The sequence below is a fragment of the Octodon degus genome, unplaced genomic scaffold (assembly GCF_000260255.1).
Source record: "Octodon degus isolate 3935 unplaced genomic scaffold, OctDeg1.0 scaffold00010, whole genome shotgun sequence".
NCBI lineage: Eukaryota > Metazoa > Chordata > Mammalia > Rodentia > Octodontidae > Octodon > Octodon degus.
This window is the reverse complement of record NW_004524586.1, coordinates 26,751,596-26,772,341: the sequence shown is the minus strand read 5'-3', so window position 1 is coordinate 26,772,341 and position 20,746 is coordinate 26,751,596. Positions and strand designations below refer to the sequence as shown.

The following is a 20,746-nucleotide window of genomic DNA, read 5'->3' as shown; positions in this document are numbered from 1 at the left end:
CCCCCACCAGGTCCTGGAGGGTACACATGAAAAACATTACAGGTCTGTCAAGCCCACTCTAGTCTTTTCCTAGTGAAGATGTTTATTTAAACGTCTCCAATAACTTGTACATTCCTTACCTTATACGGTTATTGTGAGGAATGGAAATAATATGGAACTAGAAAGCATCCTGCACAGGTCTTCACTTACATATACATAGTCAAATGTCATTTTCTACGAAACTGTCCACTCCACTCCCATGAGGTATGTCTTCTAGAGGGCATTCCCAATTTGCTAAAGAATGTGCAAGGTACCAAGAAACTTGGTATGTATGAAACCTCAGAGACAGTTTTAGAGTGAAATAAATTTATAGGTCTTACAGAGCACTTGCTACAATACCTCCCATAAGAAGCACCCCAGAGCTATACTGAAAGACAAGGAGGACTCAGGCCCAAATACATGATGGTAACATTGCTTTATGTATAACAAGAAACTGTGACAACCAAATTAAGTTTTAACATTTTAATCAACTATATTAATAAATCAATAATAATATATAAAAATTCTGATTCATGCATCAGATTACATAAATTATACAATGTTTACAGACTTCTGAGTTTGTACCTGCAAAAATGTATATAAGTTACTGGAACATTTACTTAAGAAGGTAAGTGTAATACTCTTCAGTTATAAATAATGCTTGTATCATTCATATACCTGCTGAGTATACCCCCATTTCTAGATCTGCAGCCTTTTTTGAACCTCAAAATACAAACCATCTGGAAGCTTCTGAGATTAATAAGCCCAAATGTATCATTAGTTACAGATTTCAATTCCATTGCAAGAGTAGACTTTTTGACGGAAAATAAATGAAACAAAATGTCAAGTCTAGTTTAATGCTTGAAGAGCTTCTACACTTCTTATTCAATACATCAGGAAAGCCTTCATATGCAAATTAATTAGTTAAGGTGCTACCTATTGCATATTAAATGCTTCCAATGATTGCATCTAGATTATTAAAGTTATAAATCTGTGAAAACAGGGGCTTTCAAATGTGCGCTGCCAGACCCTCACATTTACTACTATGAACCAGCAGTGTGATCCTTTCCCTCTTACTTCAAAGAGATCAAGTGAATGGGCATGCTTTATACTTCACTTACACAAACACAAGTGACATTTACTGTATCTATAAGACAAGAGTACATGACCATCAAAAAGGTTTCAGCTTGCTTTAAAATGCAAGGTAGTTTGCTTTTTCTAAAAAGCTACAGAGGAAAATAAAAGCTGTAATGTAATAACTACTATAGGAACATTAAAGACTGAAGGGTTTTTTGTTTTTGTTTTTTTTAAAGATTCTCCTTGCTAAAGAGTAAGCACCCTTACAGGGGGAGGTTGGCAGGGGGATACAGGGATTGGGTCAATGATGAAGGAAGGACATGAAGAAACCAATGTCACTGTCACTAATGAGCTTAGCTTTACTTAGGTTTCCATTCATGAAACCCTTTTAAATACAAGGCAGCATTTTCACAGCTGGAAAATTACAACTAAATCTTGACTTACTGCCAAAAGCAATACATGTAAGTTATGTATAATCTACGGATAACATTATATTCATGGGAGGGCTGCAAAACTAGGCTCAAAGCAGAATATAGCAGCAAAAAGCAATACTTAAGCATTTTTCATGTGGGTTACACAATATTTTATATACAATTCTAAGTAATGATCTTGGTATTTTATAACATGATGCCTAGGACTGTATGGTCAATAAAGTGAATCTTAGAAATGGGAGGAAAACTGGCTGTAAAACAATACTGTTTTAAATTAAGACCAGAAACAGTTAAATTATGTAGGTTAGCTTAAAATAGGCTTGAGATAAATGTCAGTTCAGTACTTAAAAAGAATCTTGTGGAAATAGTTTTGTGCATGCTTTATTTTTTTAGGCATAAATGCCGGTCAATTTGCTTATAAATCTATTGTACCATGCATTATTTAATGAGCACATACATTTTATTTTCATGTTTAAAGTGCTAACAAAATATATTATTAGGATATTTATATGGAAAAATAAACTAAGGTGGTCTTTTTGGCCTTTCTTCTACAATGCCACAAATTAAAACTACTCTGTTTGCACTTCTGCTCAAACACAAGAAAGACTGATATGTTTACTTGGGAGTTCACTTTTTAGTTTGTTATACTGACTGATTATGAAAATATGTAGTACGTTTACTCTGGGTCATGGGTGAAAATTCATAAGCATTGGAACCGAACATTTTCAAGCAGTGGTAAATGCAGATTTCATTTTAAATACAATACTTGTCTAAGATTTTGAAGGTAAAGATACTGACGTGGTTGTGGCCAATCATCATGTATGGATAAGTCTGTTCCTTACTAATTTTTACTATACACAAAGAACTGTCCTTTAAAAATAAATTTTCTCATAAAAAAGAACAGCAATAGCTGCGGTGCCATTACTGAGCACTGTGGAAAACAGATCACCGTAGTACAAAAATGGCATCTTGGTTCATTCCACAAAAAAAAAAAAAAATCTGACTAAAGTATATTATGGTATGTGCAGGTAACTGTCATAATACTGAAAATGGTATCTGGTATTTTAAAAAGTTTGGGTCCCAATAACACTGTAAGAAAAAAATGCTAAGAATTGTGTAACATTTAATAATTTAAAATGGTACCATGTTAAAAAAATAATTACCCAGACCTCAAATGGGAAAATAAAAACCTACACTAGATTTTTAAGTGTATCATAGAACTTTAATTATGAGTGGAGGGAAAAAGAGATGAAAGCGCCTTTTCTCTCATTTCTTAATTTTAGAAAGGCATGTAGCTTTTTGAACTTAAGAATTTTCACAATTTTAAAATGCATGTTCTGAGCCGGGGAGATGGCTCAGTAGAATAAGCACTTGCCTGGCAAGTGCAAGGGCTTGAGTTCAATCCCTGGTTCCGTTAAAAAAAATAAAAATAAAAATAAAAATAAAATGCATGTTCTCAGAGGAAAACTAAGGTAACTAAGAAAATATAGATAACAAGGAATTTTGGTTTTTTAATTAAGCTTGGCTAAGGATTCTCTGACTCAAAATATTAAAATAAGCAAAACTATTACAGTTGCTTTTTATTTAATAATCAATAAACCCTGAATAGAGATAATACATTAGAAAAATGCTATTAGTCACTAAAGAATTAGGTAACACATGAGTCTCCATATAGAGACAAACCTTTTATTTTAAATTCAGAAAGACAGATACTCTGTTTCATAGTGTTTTAGGTTGTAAAACTGAAAAGCATAACATTAGCAGCATTTTTGTATCACTGCCTTTCATTCTGGATTTGGGAATAATTTTATGCAAATACATAAAGCTAATTCATAAAAGAATCATCAGTTTGGGGAGTGGACAGAACAGTTTTTGTGATAAATTCACTATGAAAGGGTGATGGAAAGCACGAACTCCATGCTAACAGCAATCTGCTCTAGCCCTCGTTCCTTGAAGTCTTATTTTGGTTCAAGACCCAAAGGCAACCATCTGTTCCATTATTTATGAAACTTGAAACCAAGCCCAATTCTTCATTCTTAGAATTTATTCACTGCTTTGGGATATTGGGCACCAGATGATAACTTATTTCCCCAAAAATTATTTTCAGATATACCTTTATAATATTTTCCTTGCTAGTGTTTCAAAGGTATGCAGAATTTCAACAAAACAAATTGCGTTAATCTTCTGCTTATACCTTAAATAAAACTCTAATTAGGTAGAAATTAATTCAAAGAAATTCACACTGTTGTGGAGCTAATGAAGTTTCCTAAAACTTGATTCTTTCAAAAAGGAACTGAGATGATTACTTTTTGAAAATTAGTTAAAATTTGATGTACTTACACAGTAGCTTACTTGGAAACCAAGGTTCACACAGGCAAGAGTGACTTGCAGCAGACTGTCCATAATGAGCAGTAATGGGAGGAATAATGATTTGTCTTGCATCAAAAGAACAAACAGACATTTTCAATCTGTGAAATAGTTATCCTAACCTAGAGGCAATCAGTTATTCTAAAAACACATGTTTATGTGAGGTATATGCATGTATTTTATATACAGATACATGAACACACACACACACATATATATATATATATATATATATATATATATATATTCATGTGTGTTTACGCATATAGAATTCAAACTATTTTTAAGTAGTGTTGTTAAGGAGCAATATTCCTGAAGCTAAATGCCTATAAACTGACTTCTGAGAATGCAGCCACAGAATCACTTCTGCTTTATGAAAAATCTATTCCTGAGGACTAATTCGTGAACTCATGAAGATATTTCTGGGCCTATGGCAGATTAGTGGCCAGCGCCAGCACCAGCACCCAAATGAATTCCATGGAAATATTTATTCATCATGAATCTGGCCCATTTTCATTTTAAGTTTAAAATTTGCTCACCTCGAAGGTCACTCTTCATAGCCCCTGCTAATATTTACAGGTAAAATAACTTTTTACAATGAAGGAATATGTAATGAAACCTGATAGTGTTACCTCTTCCAGTGGCAAGTCCTTCCTCCCTTCCTCCCTTTTGCTTACTTTCTCCATCCCTCCCTCCCAGCTTCCCACCCTTTCACTCTCCCCAATTGCAAATGCAGCACACTTGGCTTTATTCACTGTTGGAGAACTTGCCAGCTTTCCTGGATGGTTCATATGGCACTCTGAGGATACTGGGTGTTTCTTCCATCACCCGGACGAGAAGGTTGTCGATGTAGTCCTCAAGCTCCCGGATGTGGGTGTCTTTCCTCCGAAGGAGTTCTTTGTGTTTCACTAGCTCCTGTAGTACCTCTTCATAGGTCAGACTACGGTACCCTGCAGTGGCATCGAAAGGATTGCTGTCCTGGAATGGGGTACAGGCTGTCACTTTAGCAAAAAGCGTATCAAGGGCAAACATTAAGAATTGTTTAGCATTTAAACTTTGGTATTTCAACCCTGACAAAGTTTCCCTCAGAACATCCTCTGCTAGAACTAGTGTAAAAGTTGCCAGATTTGCCGACTAGTTCTTTTTTAATTTAATTTTATCTTATTTTATTTTGAAGAGTAAAAACAAATAGAAAAAAAGACACAAACAGGGTAACATACAATAATACATGTTATAGATTTTCAAAACAGGAATAGCTAATTAACAATGGTTGTTATATTATCTATTTTTATCATCAAATCTGTTGCTCAGATTAACAGATATAGTTAAGATTGGGGAAATAATTGAATATTGACACATGCTTTCAAGAAATGTTAATTTTTTCCTTGTATTTTTTGCTTTATTTTAAAGAAAGTATAATAATTGATAAGACATTAGAAATGGTACACATTTAGAAGATCAAGATGAAAGGTATTCAACCATGGGTTTTGTATTACACATTGCTGTCCTCATGCTAACTAGTTCTGAAGCTGAAACTAGGACAGAAGCACCAAAGCACTGGTTATAACTCCCTTAAATTCTAACTCCCTTTGTTCAGTATGAACAGCTTCCTAATCTAAGAATCTCACAAATAATTTAAGACCAAATTAAGGATTAAGGTCCTCTATAATTTAAACTAAGAGCTGCTATACCTAAGAGAGAATAAAAATAAAGATGCTTAAGAATTAACTTAGAGAAACTAGAAGATACTGCAAACTACACATTTGGACACAGATCCTCACTGAATTGCTTCCATTGAAATGTGGCACAACACTCTACATGGGCTTTTTATGGAAGACAGCTGTAAGAAGCAACAATATCAATACACTTCTCCCGATCTTCTAGGAACTGTTGAGAGCACTTAAAATTAAACCAATGAACAACCTTATAAAATCCTCCAGATAACTTCTGGTTTTTTAGTATAGAGGCAGAGATTTTTTTCCCCTCAAATAGCTAGTATTTTCCTCTGCCTATAATAATATATATGTAATTTGTCATATTTCTCTTTTTACCTTGGTTTTCAGAGTTCAATTAATTACAAACCATGATAATATTTACTGTTAGTATATTTGTATACTACTCACATCATATATTTACTAGGTAATCCTAATGTATTGATAAAAAATTTTACACAGAAACATACACATAAACATAAATACAACCAAAAAAAGAAAATGGTATTTAATTTTCATTACAATAACTCTAGGATTAATGGGTCTCCAGCAGCCATAGAAAAATATTTCTCAAGAATCAAGAAAGATGCTGTAATGTCTTATTGACACTGTGTAGCATTTACACTTTTCATTTGGAAAATGCCCAAATATAGTGATTTTTATGCCTTTTAAACATAGTTCTATCACCAAATCCAACAACTTAAATGAATTTCATAACTTTTGTTAAAAACATTTCAATTTAAGGAAAATAAACTAAAATATGAAGGAATTGGTTTTCTTGCTCTTAAAAGACTACAAGAATCCATTTAATGAAGGATGGTGAATAAGGACTGATTATGGAAGAAAGACCCTTTTGCCACAGAAATTGTCTTTTCCATGTTTGGTGTCTACTTTGATATGAACTCCAGAACTCAGGGTGCAAGAACTTATTATGAGGAAGGCCAAAGTTGAACTCTTCACCAGGCATCCCCACCCTAGAGCACCAGAGAAATAAGCTGATGTTCAGACATCAATTTGATATGGGGTTACTGAAGCACTCTTCTATGTCCAGGACAAACCAATAAACTCAGGATTGAAAAACTCCCATTCCTTAGAAGTTCTCAGGCTTTGTGGAGCAGACAGAGCTTACACTAGGCCATCAGAGACACTGCAGGCAGGAATGCACAGCGGGCGTTAGGAGCACTGCAAGGGCTGGTTGTTCAATTAGGAATCAAAGCCTTAGGCACAGTGCACAATGTCTATTACTGGAGAATGGCCAGAAAATGAGGGAAAAACAGGAAGCAGAGACACTAAAATGGAAGGCTTCACACAACCACCAAGGACGTTACAAGCTATGCTAAGGAGTTTCAGACTGCGTACTATGGGAAAGGAGAAACCACTGAAGGTATCTAAATAGAAAAATGGCATGACTGAAGTTACATTCTAGGAAAATCCAAGTGGCAAGAATGAGTAAGAGCATTTGGAGGTGATGAGATTATTCACAGGGCTACTGAAGTATTAAACATAAGAGTTAACAAGAATGCACAGAGGAGGTATTAAAAGGTCATGAGTGTAAATTCTGTAAGATATATTTAAAACGACTTATTTTGGCATTAAAAACTGGAAAAATGTGTCTTTATAATTTAATATTATTTTGTCCCTGAAAACACTACTCTAAAACCATCAAATAACAATTCTAAGGGTGCTGGCTTTTTCTTTTGCATCAAGTAAGTTTACACACACACAGTGGTTCATGTAGCTACTAGTTCATTTAACTGTCTATGAGTAGTTTGGGTTATATAACACTATAACTGTCTTAATTATATTTTCACAAAGATAGACCATGGAGGTAAATATATTTTTGAAATTTATCAAAGGTACAGTTTCTTCTCAGCCCAAGTTGAAAGTAATCAAATTAGGTCTTTTCTTATCTAACAAACAAGATGATCTCCATGGTCTCTTTCAACTCAGAATTTGTAGTCTACCAAGTGATTTTTCTGAATTGCATTTTTACAATTAATTGTCCCAACTATAATGATTTCATTTTGCTAATAACATTCACTGAAAAATGAGAGCTCTTATAAGAACTGAAGGAATTAATGAAATTAAACTAAATGTGATATGTTATTGATTGGTTGACTGCTTTCTGTTTTTTCTTAACGTAATAATAGCATCTGTTTCAGTCTCAAATCTTAATGAAATTATACAGCAACAAATTGATTTTTCCAAAGTAAATAATACACAGTTTAAAAATCATCTACAGTTATATTAAACATTGTATAAATAATAATGGCTAATGCAGTTAAAATTTTTTAGCATTTCTCTAAAGACAACGAGGATGAAAAGATATCAAGTGTCTAATTTTGATATAATTTGCTTAAGTTAATATGATATAAATTAATCTAACAATCTCCCAAGGTAATCTATTATCTCAGAATGCTGCTCAACACTTTCCAGCCATAGCTGAGAATATACCAACATATTACCCACCCCTTCAAGTGACTTATTTTCAGTAAAACTTCCCTTTGTCCTTTAATGTGACAATTTTATTCTAAATTTCAGCATCAAGTTTCTGGGTAAGAAAACATCTTAGAAACACATGTAACTATTAACTGCATTCTGGAAAAGAATATAAAATAATTAAAAACAGCTTCAGGTTTGGTTCCAGATTTTATTCAATAGTTGAAATCCATACAAACCTTCTAATTTCAGGCATAAGATTCTTACACTGACAGATCTATGCAATAAATCTATATCCTTCTGCTAATATAAATGCAGAGAAAAGAATACAAAGATTAGTATTAACTAGTGTAAACAACAGAAAACTATCTTCTGGTTATAAAGTTAGTTTGCTTAAAGGGGAAAACTCTCAGGGAAACATTAAAAACTTTTTTCAAGATATATTTACTATTGTTCTTGGAAAAATTTTGAATAGTGAGAAATTTCCAAACTGGTACAAACCAAACACAACTCACAATGAAGCCTTTAGGTACCCAGTATGCGGACCTACAGCGCTCCACAGGGACAGCACGTATGTTGTTAAGATGTCTTATTTTGAAATTTAATGTAAATTTTTCTTTTTCTTTTTCTTTTCCCCTTTCACAACCAATCCTGCTCATGCCTGTTCTGTGTCTGCTAAAAAATGTCCACATGCAGATACAGAAGCGGGGCCTGGGTGAGCAAGCAGCAGAACCATCACATGAAGTGTTTTAATCAGAATTTTAAATAACAGTTGTACACAGAATGAGAATTACAAGCGGCCTATTTTTACTTTACACATAATCTAGCCTTTAAGATAGGAAATATACATTTTTTACAATATTTAAATTTAAACAAAAGCAAATTATCAGGGCTCAAAATAACTGAAGATTTAAAGAAAGGTTGTCCTGGCAACCAAATATTGGTGGGGCACTAACTGACATCCAAGGCAACTGGAGGGGAGAGAGTGAGAGAAGATGAAGGTTTGGCATTCTCCGATCATCTCATTATTGTTCTAATGAGGAACTTTGCTCTGGGAATATCATCTCAGCTACTTTCACATCTTTTGTCCTCCTCCCTTCATCTCCCTTTCAGTTCTTAATTAGGCCTTAAAGAGCTCACGCTGCCCTTTCAACTGGCTACTGCTCCTGCTTAAACACCGCGCTTTCACAGACAGGTGTTGGCACCAGCAGAGACGACGTACAAACTTAATTACAAAATACTACATCCAGAAGGGAAGAAAATAACTTGGTGGACGTCTATTACTGGAGAACTTAATGTAAATTACTTCAAACATCTTATAATCTCCAACATAAAAATTGTTCAAATACTTTTCCTCAATAAGTCAGTCTAAGGATGAGCTTTCTCCTCTTAATTGTATCTTGCAGTAAATTAACAACACCTAGTAATCCTTTAACTGTCATTTACAATAGTTAGCATTCCTGAGAAAAATAATCACACATCATGGATTCTTTTATCACCTTTAAATCCTTTAACTAAAACAATTTTCACATTTTATTTCTTTAAAGATTTCTAAGCATGCTTTAATAGCAATAAATTACAAGATTTGGAAAAGTACATTTACAAGCACATAGAAATTGTAATTAAGGTTACTTAATAAACAATGGCTACACATTAAATCGATTTTTTGATGTTGCATTTTGTTTGAGATTAAGTAACCGCCTGATAGAATTCATTTTCCTATCTGATCAAAGGCTGACTTCATATATTCTGACATTTCTTGCCAGACTGCCATATTATAAAGACTTTAGTATTTATGAAACATCAAAACTCACAAATCATTTACATAAAACAGCACAAACACAGTACAACATCCTGTGCTTCTACAATGTTTTCTACAATTTTAAGGACAGACAATTGCTTTTATAAAGTAAATTCTAACTCCACCTTTACTTCTTTTAGGCATATCACATCATAGAAACTCGTGATATGTGATAGCTTAAAAAATTCATATTATACATCTGGATCACACACATTAAGGACAGATGGTTGAAACAGCAACCACAAGACTCTTGAAATAAAGGCTCTATTTCTGGTTTTCAGTGAGAATTTAGATTTCTACTAAGAATATTTGTCCATATTTTTGTAAAGTAACTTATTATCTAGATTTAATACATTTAGAATTGACTACAGATGCAAGAGAACTCTGAAATCCAACACTGGACTTCAGATAACAATAAAAATGAAGTTAAGATAGCAAAATAATTCTTGCAAAATACAAGAGGGTATTTGGCTAGTTGCTGACAATCCTAGTAATATATAGTATATGGGTTTGTTCTGACCAGGAAGGTACATACCCTAAACTATTTGTTTTTCAAATAGTTTCTTGATTAACTAGGTCTCTGGCTGGCTGCTTTTCTGATTGTTGGATGGTAACAAGCAGTTTTACTGTTTTTTTAGTCACAATTCCAACAACAACAAACACATCAGTCTTCTGCACGTGTTGTTAATGCATAAATAAAATGTCCACTTTAGCATACTGTTGCTAAACAAACTGCAAACAAAATATTTAATTCTAAATTGCATTAGTTATAACTGCTTGAACTTCCACTAGTCATATAAAGAAGCTACACCCTACTATACAAAAGCAAAGGCTGAATATCACTTTCCCTCTTGCTCCTCCCAAATAAAGTAGATGACACTTCAGTAACTGAAATATTCAAGGAGAGGGAGATATTCTGAGGACTGTATGTGCCTGAGAGCAGACTGATTTGTTCTCTGGTAAGCCTCTAACCCCCTCAGCAACTTACCGGGATTTTCCTGAGGTCTTCACTGCTTGTCGGATTCATATGAAAACTAAGTAATAAAACAAACATAAACATTAAAAGTGTGTCATAGTCCACATGGAAATAAACATAGAATTAGAAAATTCTTCACCAACATTGCAATAAAAAATTGTGAAGTACAAATTTACTCAGAGAAATGAAACTGAATCCAAGATGTAAAATAAAAACAGCATTCATTCAACATTCTTAACACTCACTCGGCTACAATTTTAAACTATGAAAGAAAATTCTTCAGTTATCAGAATTGAGTAATAGATCTAAATGTATAGTTTCTAAACATCTTTAAGCATAGTGATTTTACTAAACAAGATACTTAATGAAACTAGTTTATAACATTAATCATTTTATAACACACTAATCACCTTAGGAATTGATATAAAACCATGGAGGCTTAAGTAAATTTATGTTCGGAAAGAACAAAAGAGTTAAAGTACTCTTTGTTTAAAATGCTAGAGGTATTAGAAAAATTAACTATCAAACATTACCCTATCAATGAGAATGAATTCAGATTGGTATGGACCATTTCTGTCATTAATGTGATTTCTAAGTAGCCAGCTTTCAAAACTTAAAGACTGAAGCAGACCAAAGCAATATAGATTTCTTCCATGCAAAGAATAAGAAAACATCACAGCTGAATGTTATAACCATTTTTGCCTTTGAAACTTGTCCATTAGGACCAGGACTATACCCCAAAAGAAGCTCAACTTCAAAGCCATCTGATGAGTAAATATTTCATCAGTGCTTTTCAAGTTTAATTTTTACCCAGCACTTAAGAGTATTAGCCTCAGAACCGCTACAAAGCATTGCTGTCCTACAGGCCTTTTTATTCCATGCACACAAGAAAAGACTTACTGTAAGATATGTATTTTTTCATTATTTGCATATTATCAGTCAAAAAAACTGGAATCCTTTGAAGATGTAAGAAATTCACTTTTGAAACTTTTAATTGTGTGACAGAAACTATAGACTGGATATCCTAGTTAGAAAATATTTATAAGCATGTATCTTAAGGTATACATGCATACAAAGCCATCAAGAGACTGCCACACAGCCAAAGTCTCATTATAAGATTTGTAGCATGAGCTTCCAAGAACTAGCTGATGACCTTTTCTAGGTAGAGATCCTGCTGAGTTTTGTATGTCAGCAGAGCTGGGTGACATGGCAGAAAAGAGTGAAACATGCTTAAATACCTACAGTGCACTGTTGTCATGCTTATGTGGCTGCAGCCAGTCTCATTCTCTGTATCTCACCATCTCTGTGGTACTGTACCTGCTCTAGGACTACTGTCACCATACCAACAAAGCCTAAGACTCTGATTAAAGAGTGGCTGAAAAAAAAAAAATCCAGACCTTTAACATAGTTCACCTTGACCTAGAGTACAGTGGTAGCAGCCGCTGACACGTGATTTCCAATCCATGCCAGCCAAGAGAGGCATCCAGCAGGACCACACTCTCCTTGTGCCCCGTTATCTCACAGCATGGCTTCTAATGGCTCAAGAAACACATTCTGGTACATTCCTCTCTGTCTGACCGACACCCTCAGGCACAAATGTTTTTACACCCATGTCTATGAGAACACCAAGGTGCTCAGGAGCACAGAAGTGATTGAGGGACTGGAGCAAAGAAGGCAATAGGCATTCAAATCCTGGTTCTGCCTTGCACCATGTGAATCTAAGAGCATTACTTAACATTTATGATCGATTCTTTTGCTGTAAAATGGAGTAGCAAAAGTATGATGATCAAGTTAAAATTCAAAACACAGACCACTGACTAGCGGGGACACATGTTTAAGAAACATGAACTTACGTTGTAGTAACAATGGCAGAGCAATTAACACGTAAACATTGTGTAGCATTATACCAGACACTGTTTTAAGTACTTTATCAAAGTTCAGACAGACCTGAAGGGGGTTATATGGTTCCATAATGTTGTATCTTCCATACCTTCATTTTAAAAACACAACAGCAAGTCACAGAGAAGTTGGGTGACTTGTGTACAGTCCTCCCAGTGACTAAAGCTGTCTATCCTCCTGTGTGCGACACGCACATGAAGAACTAGTCCTCCTCTCCATAAGCAGAGCTCCATGAGCACTGGTTGTACTGCTGAAGTCCTTAACTGAGAGGCTCATAAACTGATTAGGCAACACCAACTCATGGTGACATGGGGCAGAGCTATACTTGGAGGAAGAGGGGAAGCACTCTTGACAACTGTACTTTTAGAGTATACAGAGAAAAGCAATGTTCTACTATACTAAGCCAGCAAACAGGGCCTATTTCATGGGAAAAAGTAGGATCTGAAGTTACAGAAAGGAGCTAGGCTGTATCTCAGTGATAAAGTGCTTGCCCATCATACACAAGGCCCTGGGTTTAAATGGAAAAAGTAGACTGGGTAGGCTAGAGGAGGAGGAGAGCTCTGTAGATCATCTGGCATGGTCTGGAGCTTCAGGACAGTACCATTGTGGCAGAATACTGAAGAGACTAGAATACGAGCAGCAGTTGTGGGAAGGAGCCCCTGAAGGGTTCTGAGGCCAAAGAAGAGAATACTGGACCTCATCCAGAGAGCAATGGGCAGTTTTCTGACAAGGTTAACATTCAGATGTTTCATATTTGCTGGCACAAGTCATCCTACTACATCTTTTGATAATGAACATTATAACTATAAATTCTAATGTTATGTCTCAGGAATTCTACAAATATTCTACTTGTTCTAATAAGGGTTTTTAAGGAACAGGCTTGTAGGACAATGATTTTATCAACATCACAAACCTAACAATACATAGTAACCAATAACTTTCACTTAGGAAAGTAAGATGAAACTCAGTGAGGAACTGAAATTTTTTTTTCCCATAATTTTGAGAAACAAATAACAATGAGACAGTTTCAAATCAAATTGGTAGGTCAGTTCCAATAATTAACACATTGCATACTCTCTTCCTAGTGGTTATTTGCTGTACAAGATGCAGACATGATATCCTATTTACAAACACCATTAGAACAAATCCCTCTATTCATTAAGATAATTAACTATATATCTATCCTAACCATTTTGAATACACAGATACAACATGAACATTCATCTGTATCCTTTTTGTTTAGTTCCATCATTTGAACATTATAGGTATGTTAACTCAACAAAATATTCTAAAAGAGTGCAGTAGTCCATAGTAGTATTGGGTCTTCCACTTGCCTGGCAGTGTCAGAAATTGCATTACTCAGCTATAAAGAATGATCAACTCGAAGCCTTTACACATAAGCAGATGCCACTTGAAGATATACTCATAAGTGAAATAAACCAGACACCCATGTGTAAATATCGTATAGTTTCCCTAGTATAAGAACTCAAAAGAAATACAAATAGAAAGGTATAATACAACTAAAAGGAAAGCAAGAACTTGAGGACTAGACAATGAAAAGAGAGCAAGGAGAAGAGCTAGGAAACATGACAGGGGAAGCCATACAGTTTATATGTAGAAAATGGGTAAGGCAATGATCCTGAGAATCTTCAGAAGATTTTTGAATCTAGCAGATAATTGGGATGATTCTCACCCTAACTACATATACAGACACCTGTGAACTAAGCAACTGCACTGAAAATTCTTAACAATGGTTAAGTTTAAAAGGCTGCAGCAACTGTGAGGGGAAGGGCACGCAGGGCAGCAGAACCAGTCCTTCTCCACTGTACCTGAATGTGTAGTGAGCGGAGCTCCCTAGCCCAGCCGAGGGCACGTCTGAGTGAGGCCCTTGTAACCGGCATTGTGTGAGCTCCAGAGGCTGAGCCCCTCCCTTGTGGTCTCCTTTATACTCACATACTGACGTGTCAAGCACATGACAAGCTCAGTCATTCATGACTGCCTTTTTTGATCTGTCCTCATGGGAGAAAAAAAGAGTTAACTGAACTGGATTGAATTAGCTTGGTGAAAAATAAAATGTCTCTATTTACTGAAGTGTGGCACCAATTTGTGCTATCTTTCTCTTTGGACTCGTGTCCTCATGTCAGACAAGATATCGAGTAATAGCGTCTGACTGCTCAGTTGAGCTGCTGACAGGTTAAGGGAAACGGTGTTTTGAATCAGGTATAAAATAAACTCAGACATGCTCAGATTTAAAAAGTTTATATATACTGAGATTCCAGAATTTCAGAAGTTTAATTTTAGAAGTCAGAAATGAAGTCTGAAGGAGGCAGTAGATCTTAAAGTAACTTTTAAACTGATAAAGCTATTTTAATATTTACAAAGTATTTTAAATTGACCTTAGCATTTTGAGGTTTATGGGCAAAAGCTTGAATTTCTAATTGTATGATACTTCCAAATTAAAAAAAAAAAATTTCCAAGTAAACTCTAATTCTAAAATTCTTTTATTTCCTATTTTTAAAATTTAGTACAGGGTCTACAGGGTCTCACTACCCAGATTGGACTCCTAGTGAGCCTCTTGTTTTCAGCCTTCCAAGCACTGGAATTACAGGTATGTGCCACCATACCCAGTCTCAATTGCAGTCTCAGTGTGCCCTGGGGCAAGGCTGGCATGGCATGCTGGGGATTGAACCCCGTCCCTGCATCTACCTAAGGAGATGCTTTTATCTGCTGGGCTATCTGGCCAGCCCTCTAATTCTAAAATTTAAAATTAATGGTTTTCAAATTTGTTTTTGAATTATTTTTAAAGAGAAAAACAATATAGAATTTTAAAACCAGACAGTAAGAAATTAACAATGGTTAATATATTGTATACTGCTATCTTCAAAGTAGTTGGTCAAGGGCTGGCAAGACAGCTTAGTGTACTAAGCGCCTGCTTAGGTAAGTGCAGCTGCCGGGATTTGATCCCTGACAACACATGGCACACTGGCCCCGCTGAGACTGAGCGTGGTGGAGAACATCTGTAATCCCAGTGCTATGGAGGCTGAAAACATGAGTTTGAGCTACGTAGTAAGACCTTCTACCCACTACAATAAAAAAAAAGTAATTGCTCAGATTACAAAGCATAGTAATGCAAACTGATTAAACAATCTAAGCAAAAACGATTCTTTCCAATAAACTAAAAGAAATTAGAAGTATAAGTGTCTTAGCTATCTTGTGTGTATGAGTGTGTGCATGTATACATACATATATATGTATTGTTTTGTTTTATTTTGCCAGAACCCGGGATTGAACTCAGACCCTTGCGTTTGCCAGGCAAGTGCTTATTCTACTGAGCCATCTCCCCGGCCCCATATATATGTAAACATTTATTTTTTCCCTTTCTTTTTTCCTTCCCCCCAACCCAGCTGTTCTTTTTGAGCTGCTTCTTTTCCTTTTACAGTATCTGCTGTATATTTTGTATTTTGTTTATTCTTTTAGCTTCTTACACTAGGGAGACAATATGATGTTTACACATGTGCAGTTTTCAAACAGTAGGAATCACTTGTATTTCTGTATCTCAAAGTTAGAATGAACAGTGAATATATAAATAGGAAGCAAACTAGTGGGAAATTGAAACTATCCTTCAATCAGTGCTATGTATTAGTCTTCCATTATATAGGTCAGAACAACAACTAATCCATAAAGTAAGAAACTGATTACAGTAGCAATCACTAGGGCATGGCAGCAAAGTGTGTTTCTTTAAAAAAGAAAATTATACACTCTTTTAGAACAATAATGCCCAAGAAGTGTAAGACACTATTCAGAGTAAGAAACCATAAAATGCTGTGAAGACAAAAAACACAGGTAAGAACAAAGCTCTTATAGCACTGAATGCGTACTGTGTTAACTTTTTAGCTGTAGGATGTTAAATTTTTCAATGAGAAGGCATATAACTACCTTAAAAGGTTTTGGCATTTAAAAACAGGTCTGATTAGACTGCAACTTCCATAATAGCTCTTTGCAAAACCCAATACTGCTTAGATTATAAAGCAAGTATATGGGTCTAAAGTTTGAACCTTTTTAATATAAATTTATTTTCTTGCAAAATCAAGATGGAAAAGTAAAAGATGAGAATGATGAGCAACGTGCTCAAACTTCAGTTTATTTCTTATTATGTATGGTAGATAAACATAACTTTAAAGTATCACAACAGAACTGACAATCATTTTCAAAGAACAGCATCCCATTGGTCTTGTTTAACTGAGAAAGAGGGACCTGGAAACCTACAGCTTCACATCAGTGACAAAGATGAAATAAGTGCTATTTTTAAACTATGTATGGATGATGAAATGCGTACAGAGAAGCCAAGGTTACCCAAAGTAACATAAACAGCAGAGTCAAGATGAAAAGAAAGGCTCAACAACTCCTCAGTCTGAGCTCAAGCCATATACTTTTTTCTTTCCCCATGAAGAGAACATAAGCCACACAGTCCTGTGAGCTCCTTGAAGAGGTTCAAGGAATCCAATGCACTTTCTGAGGATTCTTCCAACTAGAACTGATTAAATCTCAGCATTAAAGATATAGGACAATGCAGGACTGGAAACAACCATGCTCATCCATCCTTCCCATTCCATTCTGCTCCTCCTTCACTGTAGGAGGCTGATTTCCAGTCAGTGCATCAGCCTGGTTTCCTGGGACACTAGCTTCCTCCACTCCAGAACTGGGAAACAGCTCCAAGGAGACAGGCCACAGACCCGGAGACAGGGAGGAATCGCCCACTGCCCACCCTTCCTCAGGCCTTTTGAGTGCAAATGGCTGTGCAGCTGCTGTTCCTATACCTAACCACGCCAGCACTTGCTAGGCCCTGAAGGGCTCTGGTGCTACATGGACCCTTCCGATGGCTGTAACTCTGACCACATCTCTTCCCTAAACTTGAACTGTGTCATTTGCTTTCTGCTGGACTCACCTGATACAAGAACATATGACAAATGGCGTAACTATTCATGTATTTAAAACAATTTAAAAAATTGTTCTGTTTATTGGAAAGGGAGAAAAAACCTTCAGCTTCTAGCTTATACTCCATACCTATTTATTTGAATACTATTTTTTTCTTCTCAAAACATATATACATTCATCTACTTTGTAAATGATTCACTGGTAGCTACAGAAAAAAAAACCCTCTGATTTTAACAAATCTTTTATAGTCACAGAGCTAGAGTACTTGATAGTCAAAATTATTTCCAAATTAAGACTGTATCTTTAAAGATTCATTGCTCCTACACCTTTGAAGTGGTGCAACTGTCTAAAGTGACTTATATTTAAATAATGTCACCTCATAGTTACATTGCTTAGCAATTTATAACACATTTCACAACCAATGTTTCTTAGCATCTTTCCAATGGATTCAATAAGGCGGGGCACAATAACTAAGTCTCATCTACACTCAAAATTCCAGAACGATGGCCTTCTCTGATTCTTCATTCCCTTGATCATCCCAATAGTCTTTCAGACTGCTCGGACTCACCTCTCTCACTGAAGCAGATTTATTACCTAATACCTCTCACACATTCTACCAACTTAATTCTGACAATCTCTAAGTGACCCCAAGCTACCTGCTCTTTCTTACTTCTATTCACACCCTGTAATGCCAAACACATTTCCACCAGTAGCTATTGCTTCTTTTATGAAAAGTCACAAACTCTTTTTATGAGGGCAATCATCTCCCTCTGCTCAACCTCTTAGCCTACTGCGTACCTATGACTGTTTCTTCTTTTTAAGGCTCTTTTCTGTGACACCTGTTCACTGCATTTTTTCTATGTTCCTAAACAGTCCATTTCTTGTCCTCTTCTTCTGATTACTGTGAGGTCAGAAACACTGGTTATTTCTTAAGGTTAGTTTCAGATCTTTCACTATTTGGTGATTTCATTTTCTGCTACTTCAATTGCCACTGGTACATGGATGGATGGCTACTAAATCTTTTCGACTACTATCTCTTTACAATGCTATGTGTACAAACTCCTGGTTTTGAAAGCCTTAGCCCAAGAATCCTACCCAATCCCCACAGTGAATAGATACCAAACCAGTCAATATGTCATCTTTTAGATCAATTTTATTGGCTTTTTCCTCTTAGAACCAGATTCTTGCATTCCCAAAGTGAGGCCAGAGATACTCTACACCCATGTCTTCAGCTGACATCTCACATAAATCAGCTTCTCCATTCAAACCCAGACCTGACCTCTCACTGCCTGCCCACTTCTTCTCTGCACAGCTCTCTAATGACATGATCAAATGCCTTCTGCCTACAAAGCCTCCCCTTATCCATCAGGGCTGGCTATCATATTCTCATGCAATCGCAATACGCACTTGTCAAGAATATGACCTCTATCTTCCTCCTGAATAAATGGTTTCAGTCTGGCCTTCGAAGTCCATTAAATTCAACCCAATTTTTATCTTTCCAGACTCTCTGTCTACCATCCATTGCCCAGGTACATCTACTTACCTGTACAAAAGTTCTTGTTTTTTGACTGCTTACCAGTCCAATTATTCAAATATGGGATGACCCTAAACTGTATTTTTCCATTAACTTTTGTAAGATAATGTAACAGGAAACATAAAAACACCAATTTTACTAAATTTATTCAATACAATAATCTACTGCTTCATACACCTACTCGAGCAATGGTTGCTATGTAAGCAATAAAAAGAAGTGAGTGTGAAGATATTTTATATGAAAAGTGTGATTTTGATATAAGGTACATAGGTTTGCGTTCTCTCTGTGTTCTCACTCCCAGGGGTTGCCATTCCTTTTTACTAAGAGCCAGTTGAAGGGAGGAACCATCTCTCATTAATCTTCTCAGTTCTAGCATCTGACATACTGTCTGTGGTAGGGCAGACACCTAAAAGGCAGGTGTTCCGTAACACCAGTATTTAATAAAAAATTTGCAAATATTGGGATAATGTTAACAGGGCAAATCAAACATAGGTCAATACAAATTCAACCAACAAGCAATAAAGTCCCCAAAAAGCAAAAGAAACTTCTTTTGCTTAACAAAATAACTTTTATCTAGATTTGAGAGTACATTAATGGATTTTTTTTTCACTTTTTAAGACAGGATTTTCCAATATTTGTAACTGTCATCAAGAATGGACAGTTGATGGGTTTCCAATAAAAATCAATTCAACCAATCCATTTACACAGCGTATCAATCAGATCAACAATATTTAGGTATCTGACCACAAGACAGATTAACGTAAGATTCTTTTGGTATCCTAAATTATTTTTTTTATACTTCCTGGACAAAACTTTATTTATTTTTTCCATATTTTTATTGAGAAACAAACAGCAATGAGACAATTTCAAATCAAATTGGTAGGACAGTTTCAATAATTAACACACCTAAATTATTTTCATTTATCTTTATTCATATGTCTTATTCCATAGAAGTTACAAGTTAAAGGAATTTTTAAAAGTCATTTAATAATCTTTTCAAAGCTCTAAAAAAACCAAACTACTTGGAGAGTATAACTAATAAAAGCAATGATTATCACATTTCAATTATTTTTTTATATACACAAACAGGGCTTAGGAGACCAGGTGAAACTCAGCATATATTTCTCCTTCAATAAAGCACAGAGCTCAGAACCAAATCAAATTACATTATAGCATAAAATACTATCTTTTCTCTCCTAGGACTGGGCATGCTCATGAAACAGATGACACAATATAAAAATGTCTATGGGGATTAACAGTAATTTGCCTATAAACATCTCACAAGGTGTCTTTTATGAGACCTCAGAGGCAAGACAATTAAAAATTGAGGTCAGTGATGCCCAAGACTGTGGACAGCTAGTTCAGACATGGCTGAGTTTCCAGAATAAGAACACATAGTACATATTATTAGAGAAAACCCTAACACTAGAGGGTTTATGGATGTCTATGAAATAAAGGCATGTTTCATCCAGAATATAATGTTTAATCAAATTTAATTTACAATTTTCTCCTCATGAAGAGAAGGAATAGTAATTCACAAGTTTCTAAACATAGCCC

At 35.4% G+C, this 20,746-nt stretch overlaps 1 protein-coding gene across 3 annotated transcripts in view; it reads right to left on the bottom strand.

Moving 5' to 3' along the window:
- Nucleotides 1–2,978: 2,978 nt before the first annotated feature.
- The window catches only part of Rab11fip2 (RAB11 family interacting protein 2), a 39,660-nt gene continuing 21,892 nt past the window's right edge, over nucleotides 2,979–20,746 (bottom strand). The window contains exons 4-5 of one of the 3 annotated variants that reach the window (XM_004625641.2): nucleotides 10,834–10,879; nucleotides 2,979–4,871 (exon numbers count right to left, since the gene is read on the bottom strand). In XM_004625641.2, the coding sequence (XP_004625698.1) occupies nucleotides 4,641–4,871; nucleotides 10,834–10,879 (277 nt within the window). In that variant the 3' untranslated portion in view covers nucleotides 2,979–4,640. Of the gene's footprint in view, nucleotides 4,872–8,469; nucleotides 8,756–10,833; nucleotides 10,880–20,746 lie in introns of those variants that run through there. The other 2 variants (XM_023708998.1, XM_023708997.1) reach the window with 2 other exon arrangements.